At 50.3% G+C, this 13,435-nt stretch overlaps 1 protein-coding gene across 4 annotated transcripts; it reads right to left on the bottom strand.

Moving 5' to 3' along the window:
• Peli3 (pellino E3 ubiquitin protein ligase family member 3) lies at window positions 1–10,494 on the bottom strand. 4 transcript variants are annotated; one of them, XM_028771164.1, is made up of 8 exons: window positions 10,368–10,494; window positions 9,154–9,306; window positions 8,434–8,505; window positions 6,189–6,318; window positions 4,228–4,329; window positions 2,758–2,952; window positions 2,277–2,465; window positions 1–807 (listed from the first exon to the last, which is right to left on the bottom strand). In XM_028771164.1, the coding sequence occupies exons 2-8, from the start codon at window positions 9,303–9,305 to the stop codon at window positions 238–240; spliced, it is 1,410 nt and encodes a 469-aa protein (XP_028626997.1). In that variant the 5' UTR covers window position 9,306; window positions 10,368–10,494; the 3' UTR covers window positions 1–237. The 4 variants fall into 4 exon arrangements, with proteins under 4 accessions (XP_028626997.1, XP_028626998.1, XP_028626999.1 ...); XM_028771165.1 differs by lacking the exons at window positions 8,434–8,505; window positions 10,368–10,494; XM_028771166.1 differs by lacking the exons at window positions 8,434–8,505; window positions 10,368–10,494 and having other exon boundaries at window positions 6,189–6,212; window positions 9,165–9,306.
• Between the last annotated feature and the right edge of the window lie 2,941 nt (window positions 10,495–13,435).

The following is a 13,435-nucleotide window of genomic DNA, read 5'->3' as shown; positions in this document are numbered from 1 at the left end:
CCTCCATCAGCCTGGGGCAGAGCTGGTGCTAAAGTCCCTATCAGTATGACTGGGATAGAGATCTCAGGGACCCTCTTAGAGGCTGGAGTTGAGGGAAGGGCCACAGCCCATTCAATGCGTCCAACTGGTGTGGTTATTGCCAGCAGGCAGAGTCCCACATGCAGAGCTCCCTCTGAACAGCAGGAGGTGGGGGACCCGGGTGGACAGGCAGGCATGGCAGCAAGGACCCTGGAGAGCCTAGTCCAGTGGCCCCTGGAAAATTAGGCGGACACAGCCAAGCTCACCGGTGAGCCAAGCCCCACAAAAGGGGCAGGCGGCATGGAAAGCATGGGTGCCGTGCGGCAGCGGTGTCTGGGCCCAATAGCGGGCAGTCTTCTCAGAACAGACGTGACCACAGGGTGCAAAAGCGTGGCTGGGTGGCCCAGGGTCGAGGCAGAGACCGGCCTCTTGGCCAAGCCACAGGGGCACATAGGGTCCCACAAGGCGGCAGAGAGGACACTCGCGCTCCTGGGGCCCTCGCTCCCTCCGGCAGCCCCAGCCGTGATAGCCATGGACATGACCACAACGGACGTAGACCCAGGGTTGCTGCTTGTCAGGTGCTGTGCGACCACGGGCTGGACTGGGGAAGGCCAAGGTGCTGAGGCCCACAGGACACTGGGGCCGTGCTGCATTGGCCTCCTGTCGCTGGGCCTCCAGTTGTTTCAGTGTGGGTGCCCTCAGCAGCCCTGCCGGAGTGCGCCACAGCAGTGTGGCCCCACACAGGTCGATGAGCGAACCATCTTGCAGGACGTTGGATTCGTTTTCCACCTGCCGGAGGCAGCAGAAGGCCTTAGCCCAAGAGCTGTCTGGTCCTGCCATCAGGCAGCCTCACCCCAGAGAAGCTACCTATCTGGCCAGTGACATTCCCCGAAGAGAACACCCTAGGCCAGCAGGCCAGCTGAGACAAGACAGACAGATGCCCCCAAACGCATACAGCCCCTCACTCTCAGCAGGACCTGGACTTTGGGATCTTCTCGGGTTGAATCAGGAGGCCTGGCCCAAAGCAAGGTTTTTCTGAAATGTTTTCTCAAAATGGCAGAAGTAGGATATGACAAAGAAAGCAAATACCTCCCATAGGGAATACGGGTCCTGAGCCCAAAGCAGGTGTCCCACAGGTCATGGGTCACAGCAAGAGCTCTGAGCCAGAGAGCCTCATTTTGAATCCTGATCTTGCCATTCATTTACTCAGTGTTACCAAGAAAATAATTTAGCTTCTGTATCTTGGTCTCCTGGACCTCAAAGTAGATTCCATATCTTAAGTGGGCCTTGTGAAGATTAAATAAGTCAACTGAAAAAAAAAAAAAAACCATAGACCGATGCCTGGTATACAGTGGGCACATAAGAAGCATGTGTCTGTGTTACACTCATGTGCATGGTTCATTTTGTTTCTTTAATTTTTAACTTTATAGGTGTTTTGCTTGCATGTGTGTCTGTGCATTGTGTGCCTGGTGCCCATGGAGGCCGGAAAAGGGTGTTGGATCCCTTAGATCTAGAGTTATGGATGACTGTAAGCTGCCATGTGGGTGCTGGGAATTAAACCTGGGTCTTCTGGAAGAACAGACAGTGCTCTTACCACTGAGCCATCTCTCTAGCATGGTTTGATTTTAAGACAGGTTCTTGCTATGTGCCTAGGCTGGCTGAGAACTCATAATCTCTCCCTGGGGAGAATTCTCTGTGGTCCAGTCAATGAATATAGCTCTATGGTCCTATTTTCTTCCTAGAACTTAGTCTCAGCTCCCAACATTAGTGCTCCAAGTAGCACCAAAGGGGTGCTTCCGGACCAGCAGTGTAAGAACTACTCCAAAGGTCCTTTCACTCCTGCTGGGAGGGAATAATAACACCCTCCCCAAATGTGACAGACACACCATAGGCTGCCAACACTCTGGGCTATAAACTGCTCACGCAGAGGCCTAGTGTCATCCTTGGAAGAGAGTGTGATTTTCTAAGCTGCTGGCAGCCTCAGAGCCATTTGGTTCCACACAGTGCATTTGCATGACTCTATTTCATATCACCTGCTGGATCCCCGGCAGTATGAAAGCATACCTAGGGACCTTGCTCTGGTCCTGCCTGTGGGGTAAGTGACAAGTGTCAGGAACTGCCTGAGCCTGGGGCTCACCAAGCAGAACCTAGTGGCAGTACCTTGGAGAGAAGGGCTGTAGATCATCTCCCAGCATGGAAAGGCAAAGGATTGATGAGGGGGCCTGGGAAGGGTGGGGAGAAATGGAGGCGGCACCTACCAGCTTTCCCCGCTGCTGGGCCGATCGGCTATCCCGCAGTGTGTACACATTCCCGCAGACAGAAATCTCCCTCCAGACACCTGGGGCGGAGTCCTCAGAGAAGCCACCTGCTGGGTGCATCACCAGAACCCCGTTGGTTGTCAAGCCATCCATCAGACCATCAGGAGTCCTCCACTTGGCCGCCCGCTCCTAGGACCACATGAAGGTAAGCTCACAACTCCAAGAGTTCCCAAAAGACTGCATGCCAGAGATGGTGTCCCGCCCACCTTTGAGGTCTGGGGTTTCCCAGAAAGGATTTCAGGTCTTAGGCACCACCTGACCTCTTTGTTCTTCACTTTGCTTCTTCAGGAAATGGGCTGCTAAACCTTACAAGAGAGTGATGCAAAGGATGGCCCATCACTCCAGGATGCAGCGTCTCCCCAGCCTCCCTCCCCTCAGCTCTCTCTGTTGAAGGGCTAGCCAAGCTTTGGGAATCACTCACTCCAAGAAAGATGTTGCTAGAGGCATCAAAGCCAGCAGCATAGAGGCGGGCAGTATAGGGTGGCCGGCGGTCACAGAGGATTCTGCAGGCATAGCGGGAGATGGTACTTTGGGCAGAAGGGCCCTCTGTAGCCCCTCCGCCAGGAGATGTGTCTGTTACCACAAAGTCAATCATATTTTCAGTAGAGCGGCCAATCTATAAGGAGAGGAGGACCAGGACACATGCACAGGCAAATTTCACAGTGTTCTCACCCAGTGTCTTAGCAGCCACCAAAAAAAGGAGATTCTAGTCCCAAAGAGAAGCACGCACAACACAACTCTCTGGAGTCTAGGCCCTGTGGGCTTGCATGCAGGTTTCTTACATCTGATCAGTTGTGGTATGAACCAACTTCTGCTCTGTGGCCCCACAGCGCTGAGAAATACCCGACTCAGTAAAACCTAGTCCATCTGCTGCTGATAGACCAATTAAAAGGTGATACCCTGGAACGTTAGCGGTGAATTAAGTTTTGGTAAGAATGTATCTATCATAGGATAAGCTTTTTCTTTAAAGATTTTTTTCTTTTTGAGACAGGGTTTCCCTATGTGTATTCCTGGCTATCCTGGAACTCACTCTGTAGACCAAGGTGGTCTTGAACTCAGACATCCGCCTGCCTCTGCCTCCCATGTCCGGGGACTAAAGTTGTGCTCCACTGCCCAGCTCTTGTTGCTGTTGCCTTTATTGATCAGGGTCTTACTGTGTAGCCTGCACTGGCTTCGAACTTGCTATGTAGAGCAGGCTAGCCTCAAATTCACTTATCTCTACTTCCCAAGTGCTAGTATTAAAGGTGTAAGCTACCACACTCTCACTCTGCTTATTATGTTTGTAGTCTATGTGTTTCTGAGTTACTTTATTGACCACATGTGTGCAAGCACCTATGTAGGCCAGAGGGCATGGGCTCCCCTGGAACTGAGTAACAAGCAGCTGGAAGCCAGCAGTTGTGGGTGCTGAGAACTAAACCTGAGTCCTTTGCTAAAGCAAGAAGTGTTCTTAACCTCTAACCTAGCTCTTTAGGCCTAGGCTAAGGATTTTTGTGTACAAGACTTCCGTCACTCTTCTCATGGGAGGAGGCTACTATGGGCCTCATTTTACAGATGAGGAAAACAAGACTCAGAGATGTTAAATGACTCTTGCCCAAAGTCACCCAATGGTAAGTGCACAGAGCTAGCACCTAAACCTAGGCATGATGAGGTGTCACCCTATACTCCGGACTTCAAAGCCATATAGTCACCGACCCTCTAGGAGTCTTGACTCTGAGGGCTGCTGACTTGCTATTGATTGCAAAGTCAGCAACCCAGTCTAAGACATCCTACTTTTCCATCTCAAGGGCAATCCACTACAATGAGTGCTCAGAAACACTTTTCCCAGGTAAACACTGTGCCCGTGGCCTGATCCTGAACACCTGCAGTGCAGAGGCTCGGAGGCTGGACATACCTGGAACATGTCTTTGTCGCTGTCATGTGTGTACTCCACTATGACTGAGTGGCTCCGGGACAGCGTGTATGAGATGCTATGCTGGCCTCGGTTACTCAGGGCCTGGTGGAGAGAAGGCAGTCACTTCCCAGGGTACAGGAGAGATGTGAACTTCTGAGCCAGAGGCCAGCTCCAGGCTCAATAGTCACTCCCAGGAAGGAGAGGCTCCATCCTGTACAGAGGAGACTTGTCTGGGAGGAGCTCTTAGTTGGTTCTCTTGTTTGATCCTTCAGTTACCTCAGGAAAAAAACGTGCTTACTGCTCCTTTTTTGTTTGTTTGTTTGGTTTTTCGAGACAGGGTTTCTCTGTGTAGCCCTGGCTGTCCTGGAACTCACTCTGTAGACCAGGCTAGCCTCGAACTCTTGAGCTCAGAAATCCGCCTGCCTCTGCCTCCCAAGTGCTGGGATTAAAGGCGTGCGCCACCACCGCCCGGCTTTACTGTTCCATTTTTACAGTTGGAAATTACAAGTCAGAGAGGAGAACTGGCCTTCAGTCACACGGCTGCAAACAGCAGAGACTTAATTTCCACACCAACTCTCTGAAGCCAAAGGTTTCTGTGGTATTGTGTGTAATGGCTGTTCTTAGTTGTCAACTTGACTGTATCTGGAATGAACTAAAACCCAATGGCTGGGCACACCTGTGAGGGATTCTTGCTTAGTTAAATCATTTGAAGTGGTGAGACCTACTTCTAATCTGGATAATTGAGGTGGGAAGACAAACCTTTAATCAAGATCTTATCAAGAGGGAAGATCCACCTTTAATCTGGGCTACAGCTGCTGGCTGCCTGCCATAAAGGACACAGAGGAAGGAAGTTTTCTTTTTGCCTGCTTGTTCTCCCTCTCCCTAGCAAGTCCATTCCTTCACTGGCATTACAGCCCACTTTTTGGGATTTAGTTTGAAGATCAGCTTAGACATCCATTCTTATACACCGAACAACTACTGGATTCTTGGATCTTCCATTGAGGCAGATAGCCATTGTTGGATTAGCTAGACCACAGCCTGTAAGCTAGTCTAATAAATTCCCCATAGATAGACATAAACGGAGACAGACCGACAGACAGACAGATTCATTCTATATGTTCTATTTCTCTAGAGAACTTTGACTGATACATTGTGTGAATACCACATCCCACTCTTGGAACCTTGGCTACCTCTAATGCTGATAGGTGCTAGAGAGATGTCTCAGTGATTAGGATCACTGGCTGCTCTTGCAGTGGACCTTGGTTTGATTCCTAACACCCATATAGCAGCTCACAAGGGTTTGTATTTCCAGGTCCATACCTTCTTCTGGCCTTTACAGGCACTGTACACTTACAGCATAGACATTCGTGCAGGCAAAACATCTATGTACATAAAAATAAATTTTAAAAATTGTAAATAAGTAAAACTTCTAACCAACGAATGGGATATAGCAGCCAAGGAAACATCTGATAGGGTTGGGCACACTGCAGAGGATGTCTCTTATCACCATTTTGGGATGTATCTGTTCTGTAGTATATGTGCATGCGTGTGCATGGGTGTGCCCACAAAGGCCATTGGGTGTCTGCTATTATGTTTCTCACTGATCACGGAGCTTGTAGGTTTCGGTTAGGATGAGGGCCAGCAAGCCCCAGCTACCCTCCTGTCTTTGCCCTCAATAGTCCTGAGGTTATAGGCATGCGTGCTTTTAATTTACCAGTGCTGGGGGTCCAGACTCAAATCTCCATGCTTGTATGGCAAGCCCTCTTATCCTACTAAGCCATCATCTCTCCAGACCCACCACCACCATTCCCTTGCTGAGCCGACAGGAAGGAAATGAGTAATGACACAGTGGGCTCCCCTGCTCCACAAAGGCCATGGCTGGAGGGTCCAGGAAGACTGAAGACCTAGGCCTGGGCACAAAGGACGGGATGGGACTCATTCCCCCGGGATGAGCAGCTTGCCTTGGAGACGAGTGGTGTGGAGATGTGGTGCATGACATCTGGCTTCACTCCGTTGGCATGTGGCCGGCGGCTCAGTGCCAGGCGGCTTCGGCGGCGGCCCTTGTCCCCACTTGCCAGACACCCATTGTAGCTGTGGATGTGGTGGTGGAGATAGTGGGAGGAGAGAAAGAAGAGAGTGAGCCTTTAGGAGAACTGAAGGAAACTGCCAACTTGGGGCAGACCCTACCTTGATGGACAAGGGCTAGAACCATCTGAAGCTAGAAAAGCACGGAATAGCAGATGGCTGAATTGAGGGGTAGGAGGTGAGGGTCCCTCCTTCTACGAGCCAAGCGTTCCCGGGACACCTCAGCTGTAACAGCAAGTGCTAGGGTGGCGCTGACGCACCACAGCTGTGCTCAGTGGAGGAGAGGACTCGGCTTCTCAAGGAACCCAGGCACCACCTGCCATGACCCAGCCACAAGTCAAGTACACCCAAACCCCAGAGGGGGGGTTGGTGAGAATAATCTCAGGATCAGGATTCTGGGAGAGAAAACACCCATATTAGGCCCTGAAGAACTGTAAAGACTTCATCTGTAGCAAGGAGTCTTTGATCACATGACATCTATAAGTGACCAAGAAGAAGAAAACAGCTTCTGAGTCCATGCCCCCATCATCTCCATAGGTGTCTAATGTCCACCTTCCCTCCCAGCTTTCATTCAGGGGAATGACCGTGAGAAGCAAGGATGAGACAAGCCACTGCCTCGACTGCTGCCGTGGGTGGCTGCCTGGCCCTTCATGTTTTTAATTACCTAATGGAATCTGCAAAATGTCCTGCCAGGCAAGTGTCTTTCTTCTCATTTTATAAACTAGACAAGTCAAGGCCCAGGGAGAGAAAATAAGTTGTCTCAAGCTAAGAAGCAAAAACAATAACAACAACAACAAAAAGGCTGGATTGTGGTCACTAGACTGTAGTCACACTCACCTAGATTTGCCAAAGTCCCGAAAGTGATCGGGTTCTGAGCCAAGGCCCTGAAACTGGCAGAGATCAGTGAGACTAGGAGTTAGTGACTTGGGTGGTATAGAGATATGAATAACAAGCTAAGAATGCTTTTCTCTAAGTAGTGGAGAGTCATAGAAAGCTTTGGAGAAGGACATAGGCAGTTGACAAGTACAGGGCTGGGAATATAGCTCGGTGGGTAGAGTACTTGCCTCGCATTAACAATACCCTGGGTTCAATTCCCAGCACCACATTTGTGCAGTCTGGTGTCACATGCCTGTAATCCCAGCACTTGGGAGGAATGAAATAATGAGCTCAAGACCAGCCTCAGCTACATAGAGAGAACGAAAGGAGCTAGCCTGGGCCACGTGAGACCCTGTCCCAGAACAGGAGAAAGTAAGATGCCAAGTGTAAGACTAACTAGAGTTTCCTGGTGAGTTTGTTAAAGTCCATATTCTTTAGACCCATCCAGAGAGTCTGCCTCTCAAGCTGTGGGATTCCTCTCTATATCTCCTATTTTCTTCTCTTTCTTCTCTCTCCCTCATCCCCTCTCTCTTCTTTTTGTTGATTTTGGGGAGAAGGACTCAGGCAACCCAGGTTGCTCCTTCCTGCGAGCTGGGATTACAGGTGCATGCACTACACCACACTATGTGTGATTTCCATGTGTTCCCCAGTAGCTCTGATACACAGTGAGGCTTCTCTGCTCTTCTGAGGACAGAGAGGTGCCTTCATCCAGACAGACACACAGCCCTCCTCTCTGTCAGGACAAGAAGCAGCTGCTTTTCAGACATAAGCCCCTCTGTGAGGAACATCTCTTTTACCCTTCTGAGCGCTTCCCACGTACCAGCAGGGCAAGCCTAGAGGGAGACAGACCAGGATGCAGGCTGAGGACTCACAGGAGCCCAGCACTCATCCACTCTTCCACTCATCACTCAACCTCCATAAAATGGAACTCATTCTCAGGACCTATTTGGAATGTTGATTTTTAGAACTAAACAAGATAAAGTGCTTTAAAACACTTGACAGAGTTTGCCATGGTTACAGCAAGGTCTTGATATGAGTTAGCTATAATGGGTGTTTGAAAACAGACAAGGTGGCACATAAAAGTCACCAAATGACAGCCATTTTTATGTATTGTTAATCTCCATCGTGATCCCACAGCTGATCAGGAGAGGGAGATGGATCTGGGTCTGGGGGAAGAGTATCATGGAGATGCAGGTATCCAGGCAGGCAAAGACCAGAAAGAGACAGGGTCTGTCAAACATTTACTAGCTGTGTGCACTTGGACCAGTCACTTCCCCTCTCTGAGTTTCATTTACCTCACCTCCTTCCTCAGAGCATCTTTGTGAGGATTGAAATGAGATAATGTCCATGGAAAGGCTTGGCACTACCTGCCTCCCAGACGCTTGGTACATGCTAGGTACTAGTCTATGTGCTTTACAAAAATCCCTTCCTCCTTTCCCTCCTTCACATAACCTTTGGGAGGTTAGTATCAACCCTGTCTTCAAAATGTGGACACAAAGGCACAGGAAAGTTTGGCAACTTGCTGAAGTAGAATGGGAACCAAGCAGTTTTGTGCAGAATCAGAATTCTTTACCCCACTCTTACATACAGTAGGTGCTTTACAGACTTTTTCTGCTATTCTTTTTCTTGGCTGATTACAAACTGTAGTGAGCTATTTTAAGAATTGTCTCGGGCTGCTGGTTGTGGTGCAGGCCTTTAATCCCAGTACTCAGGAGGCAGAGGCAGGTGGATCTCTGAATTCAAGGCTACCCTGGTCTACTGATAGAGTTCCAGGCCAAGGCTATACAGAGAAACCCTGTCTCCAAAACAAAACAACAGAAATGGGTTTGATCAATTTTGTTCTTCATATGGGAAAATGACAAGAAGCAAAGAGTCCTGGGAAAAGCAGCAGGTGCACACTGCTGTCTTGGCTGACCTGAGAGGGTAGTTACCCCTGAGGGGGTAGTTACCCATAGGGAGGCTCACCCCAGAACGATGAGTTCACCATACTTGATGGGTTCCTCGCCTGGCAGTACTTCTTCACCAGGAGAAGAGAGGATGCAAGAGCCCTTGTTCCCCGGGTGCTGGAGGTCTGAGGTGCGCGGGGATCCCACTTCAGGGTTTCCTTCCAGCACCATTCTGAGCAGAGTGGGAGAAGAGAAAAGACTTCGCAACTTCCTACCCCACCTCCTCTCGAGCTCTGGCTAGACGCAAGGCCCTTTGGGCCAAGGCAAGAGTAGCCGTCAACACTTGTTATTATAACTACTTCCGTTTCCCCTAAATGGTGAGGTTGCTGGGATACCAAGGAGGGAGACTGGTGAGACAGGACCAAGAAAGAAAAGGCAAAGTCAGAGTATTTGGTTGGTTAGAGCAATACACCAACTTTGGATGGGATGTGTTTGGCAGAGGGGCAGCCAGGACTGAAGAGACCTCTAGACTCAGACTTAATTCCTGGCTTAAGCTCTTAACTCCAAGACCTCAGTTAACCCCCTCTGTCAGGTTCTTGGATCTGTGTTCACTCTAATCTTATTGACCTTTTGCAGGTCTAGGCCTCTGTCAGTCTGTCTGTTCTCAATGACTCTCTGTCCTCCCGGCATGTCCTTTTCTGCCTTTTCTCTCCCTGCTTTGCTCCCTACTTCTATCCACCTGCCTTCCTCTATCCGGCTGCCTTTCTCTTACCACCCACCTGACTCAGTCTCCCCACCTTGGCCTGGCACTGCAGGCAGGCCTCCAGATCCCTCCCTCCCTCAGGTGTCTGTCTGTGGTCCTCAGGCCGCTTCAGTCTCGAGAGGCCTGTGGGGGCGGCGCTCCCCAGTCGGACACCCCCTGAAGCAGAGCCGGTCGCCCGCAGGCTGCCTACTTAACAACCCCAACGTTGGAGGGTCTGCGCAGAGGCAGGCCCGCACCCCGTGCTCGGGAAGGGCACAATGACAGCCCAGCGCATACGCAGATACACACCAGGCGGCCCCTCACAAATACGCGCGCGCACGCAGTCAGTCCTGCACACCCCTAGCACCGCGGGCAGTGCCAAGACGGGCGCAGCATACCCAAGACCTGCTACAGCAGGGACGCGCCTACGCGCCAACAGCTACAGGCTAGCCTTCAGACCTGCTCCCTTAACCCGGCCACCCCCAGATACTCAAACACGCCCCCGGCGCACGCCCAGCACAGCCCCCCGGCCCCCACCTCGCCGGCCTCACCTGGCGGCGTTCTGGGGCTCTCTGTGCGCTGCTGGCCCCCACCCACCTCACCTCTACTGTGCCCCGGGACTGCTGCAGCGGGATGGGCCCGGCCCGCGGCTGCTCGGTGCAACCTCGTCACGGGGACACCCGGGGCCCTGAGGAGGGAGGGATGTGCACACAAACCTCCACGCTCCACCCCGTGCTCCCACGCCCCGCCCCGGCTCCGCCCTATATGGCCCCGCCTTACCCCTAGGCTCCGCCTCCTGCGGCTTTGCCTAGCTGTAGTCTGCTAAGCTAAAGAGGTTTTCAGAAACCCTCGCCCCTTTCTGAGTCCCGCCCCTGGAACCAAAGAAGTTCGGCTCGCGATTCCCACTGAGGGAGTCACTAACCTCTCCTGACTTGTTGAGGGACTCCCCTTGGTCTACAAGACCCCTCTCTTATTCCAGGCTCCGGACACCTCACCCTCATTCCAGGGTCTCCTGGGTTCTCCAGAGACCGGAGCCTCCTTTCATACAGTAATCTAGAGGCTCCTTTTCTTAACCTAAGACTGGCGACTCCCCACCTCCTGCTCCAAGACCCCGCCTCCCATACGGGAAACCTCGGAATTACAAAGAAGCTCAGAGCAAACAGAGGGAAGGAAACTACTAGAAGATGCGGAGGAAGGTGCGTCACTCGCGGAGGCTGAGGAAAGCCACTGCGGTTGTCTTGAGTGCAGATTTGTCTTCCAATTCAACTGGACCACTTTCTCTCTATGCAACAATCAGTGAGCTCTGGTCTCCTTGGTGTCCAGAGATACGCACCGCTGCCTTCCCCTCCCAGCAGCACGCTCTTACTTTGCAAAGCCTCAAAGGAAAACCGACTTTTGGGTGCTGGGTCCCTCAGGGCCACAGGCTTTTTTTTGTCTGTACCAGGCTCTCTGGGTTGAATTTGAGCAAATTAAGTCCTATAATCCATGGAAGGCGGACACAATAATTGTGTCTCCTCAACCCCGACGCCACGACACAGATTTACAGAAATGGCTAAAGAAGAACCCAGAGAGGATCTGATACATGGCTTCAGCTCGGCAAGCACTTTACCACTGACCAACAGCTCCAGCCCTTGAACTTATCACTTTATTTTTGTTGTTGTCAGTTTTGTTTTAAATTTTTAAATCTATTTTATTTTTATGTATATGGGTATTTTGCTTCCGTGTATGTCTGTGCACTACTTGTATGCCCGCCTGGTGCCAACAGAGGCCAGAAACTCGGATTCCCTGGGACTGGAGTTATAGTTATGAGCCACCATGTTAGTGCTAAGAATCAAACCCAGGCCCCCTGAAAGAGCAGCCATTGCACTTAACCACCGAGCCATCTCCCTAGTCCCCTTACTTTGTTTGTTTGTTGTTTGTTTAGAGACAAGGGTCTCACTGTGTAGCCCTGAATAGCCGGGACCTCACCATGTACATCATCAGACTAGCCTCCTGAGCAGCTGGCAGAGACCTGCTTTCCTCTACCTCTCAAAAGCTGAAATTAAAAGCAAGGGCCGCTAAGCCTGATGAACTCCTGACTTTGAAAGCTGCCATAAATTAGAGATGGAAGAATAAAGGCTCAGATGTGGTCTCTCCTGCTTAGCATCTCCTGGTCTGGAACAATATCCCAGTGGCCAATTAATCCCTGAATTTGTTCATTTGTTTTGAGGCAAGGTTCAAGGAAGTTCAGGCTACCCTTGAACTCAAACTCAGAGGACAACCTTCTGAGTCCTCTACCTCCATTTTCCAAGTGCCGGGATTACAGGAATGAGCCACCACACCTATTCAGTGCCTGGGATCAAACACAGTGATTCACAGGCACTAGGCTAGCACTCTACCAACTGAGCTACACCTCTGCCCTAACCCCTGAGTTTGAAATGTGTTTTATGAGGACCTGTGCACAGAGGACATGGCCTATTTCCCCTGCTGCAGAGGGTGAGTGGAAGTTGGCTCACTCATTCCTAAAAGGGAGCAAATAGAATCTCATTTCCAAATTCCCAGACTCTCTAAGCCCCATATCCCCTCTACTAACTCCCTGCTTAAGAACAGGTAAAAACACCAACTGCTTTGCCAACTGTTTTGAGGTCCAGCAGCCAAAGAAACTCATTGCTCATACAGGAACCTCCTAGATGCCACCCAGAAGGCCACACAGATCCCTCACAGGAATGAGGGCTTTGTGTTCTTTAGACTGTGTTCTTGCTGCTGAGGGTAATGACATCTTTGGGGACCTCAAGAAAATTGGGATGCTGGCTCAGTCCTGGGAGCACTGGCTGTTTCATTAACTATCCAGGCTTTGTGAGATCATCTGGGACTAGAAAAGTGCAGGCCTTGCTGAGGCAGTCTGTGAGGCTGGACCACCTGGGGCTAGCCACTTTGAAGCTGTCCTGGATGCAGATTTTTGAGAAAACATCTGGACCTGTCAGGATGCTGGAACAGATATACATCTCAGTATCCTCAAGGATGAATCTTGTCAGGGCTACTTTACCTTCACTGGTGTCTGGTCATTTTGTTCTGAAAGCACACAAACTTTTAATACTAATACTGTTAATATGTATTAACACTTGTATGAAATGTGTACTGAGCACGAACCACCTAATGTTGACTCTCTGCTCTATGCCTGAGCAGGTGAAAGGCATCTGTCAATCCTTATAAGTCAGTTTGGACTGTATAACCAAACTGTAATAGGGCATATAAACCCCCATCATGCCAAATGACAGGTTAGCGTGTAATTATAAGTCACAAGGACCAAGTAGCTGAAAAGATTCATTGGCTACTGAAGAGACTTAACAATTGGGAATACAGGGACACACCTTCATAGCCAGTTGACACAATATGTGTTGGGGTCAGTTAATCCAACAAAAAATAAAATAAAAAGAAGACCCAGTTGAAATCTGAAGTGACTGGGAAAATCAAAATGTACGGAGCTAAGCTGCCCACCCCCCCCAGAGGTGTCAAAGGGATGAAAAGAGCATGCTCCATCACAGAACAGGCTAGAGAAACTACGGCTCACACAGCAAGTCCAGCTTACTGCCTGCTTTTGTAGATAATAATTTTTAAATATTTTTATTATTGATAAGTA

The sequence above is a fragment of the Grammomys surdaster genome, unplaced genomic scaffold (genome assembly GCF_004785775.1).
Source record: "Grammomys surdaster isolate TR1022 unplaced genomic scaffold, NIH_TR_1.0 205, whole genome shotgun sequence".
In the NCBI taxonomy this organism is placed as follows: domain Eukaryota; kingdom Metazoa; phylum Chordata; class Mammalia; order Rodentia; family Muridae; genus Grammomys; species Grammomys surdaster.
Note: the sequence above shows the minus strand (reverse complement) of the source record. Positions and strands in the feature narration are given on the sequence as shown.

Excerpts from the sequence above, each read along its gene's own strand:
- Peli3 (XM_028771164.1), bottom strand. The coding sequence starts at position 9,305 with ATGGTGCTGGAAGGAAACCCTGAAGTGGGATCCCCGCGCACCTCAGAC. Across the intron at positions 6,319-8,433 it reads GGTCCAAGTGCACACAGCTA|CTACAATGGGTGTCTGGCAA; the intron begins GTAAATGTTTGA and ends CCACATCCACAG. Across the intron at positions 2,466-2,757 it reads CTAGCAACATCTTTCTTGGA|GAGCGGGCGGCCAAGTGGAG; the intron begins GTGAGTGATTCC and ends ATGTGGTCCTAG.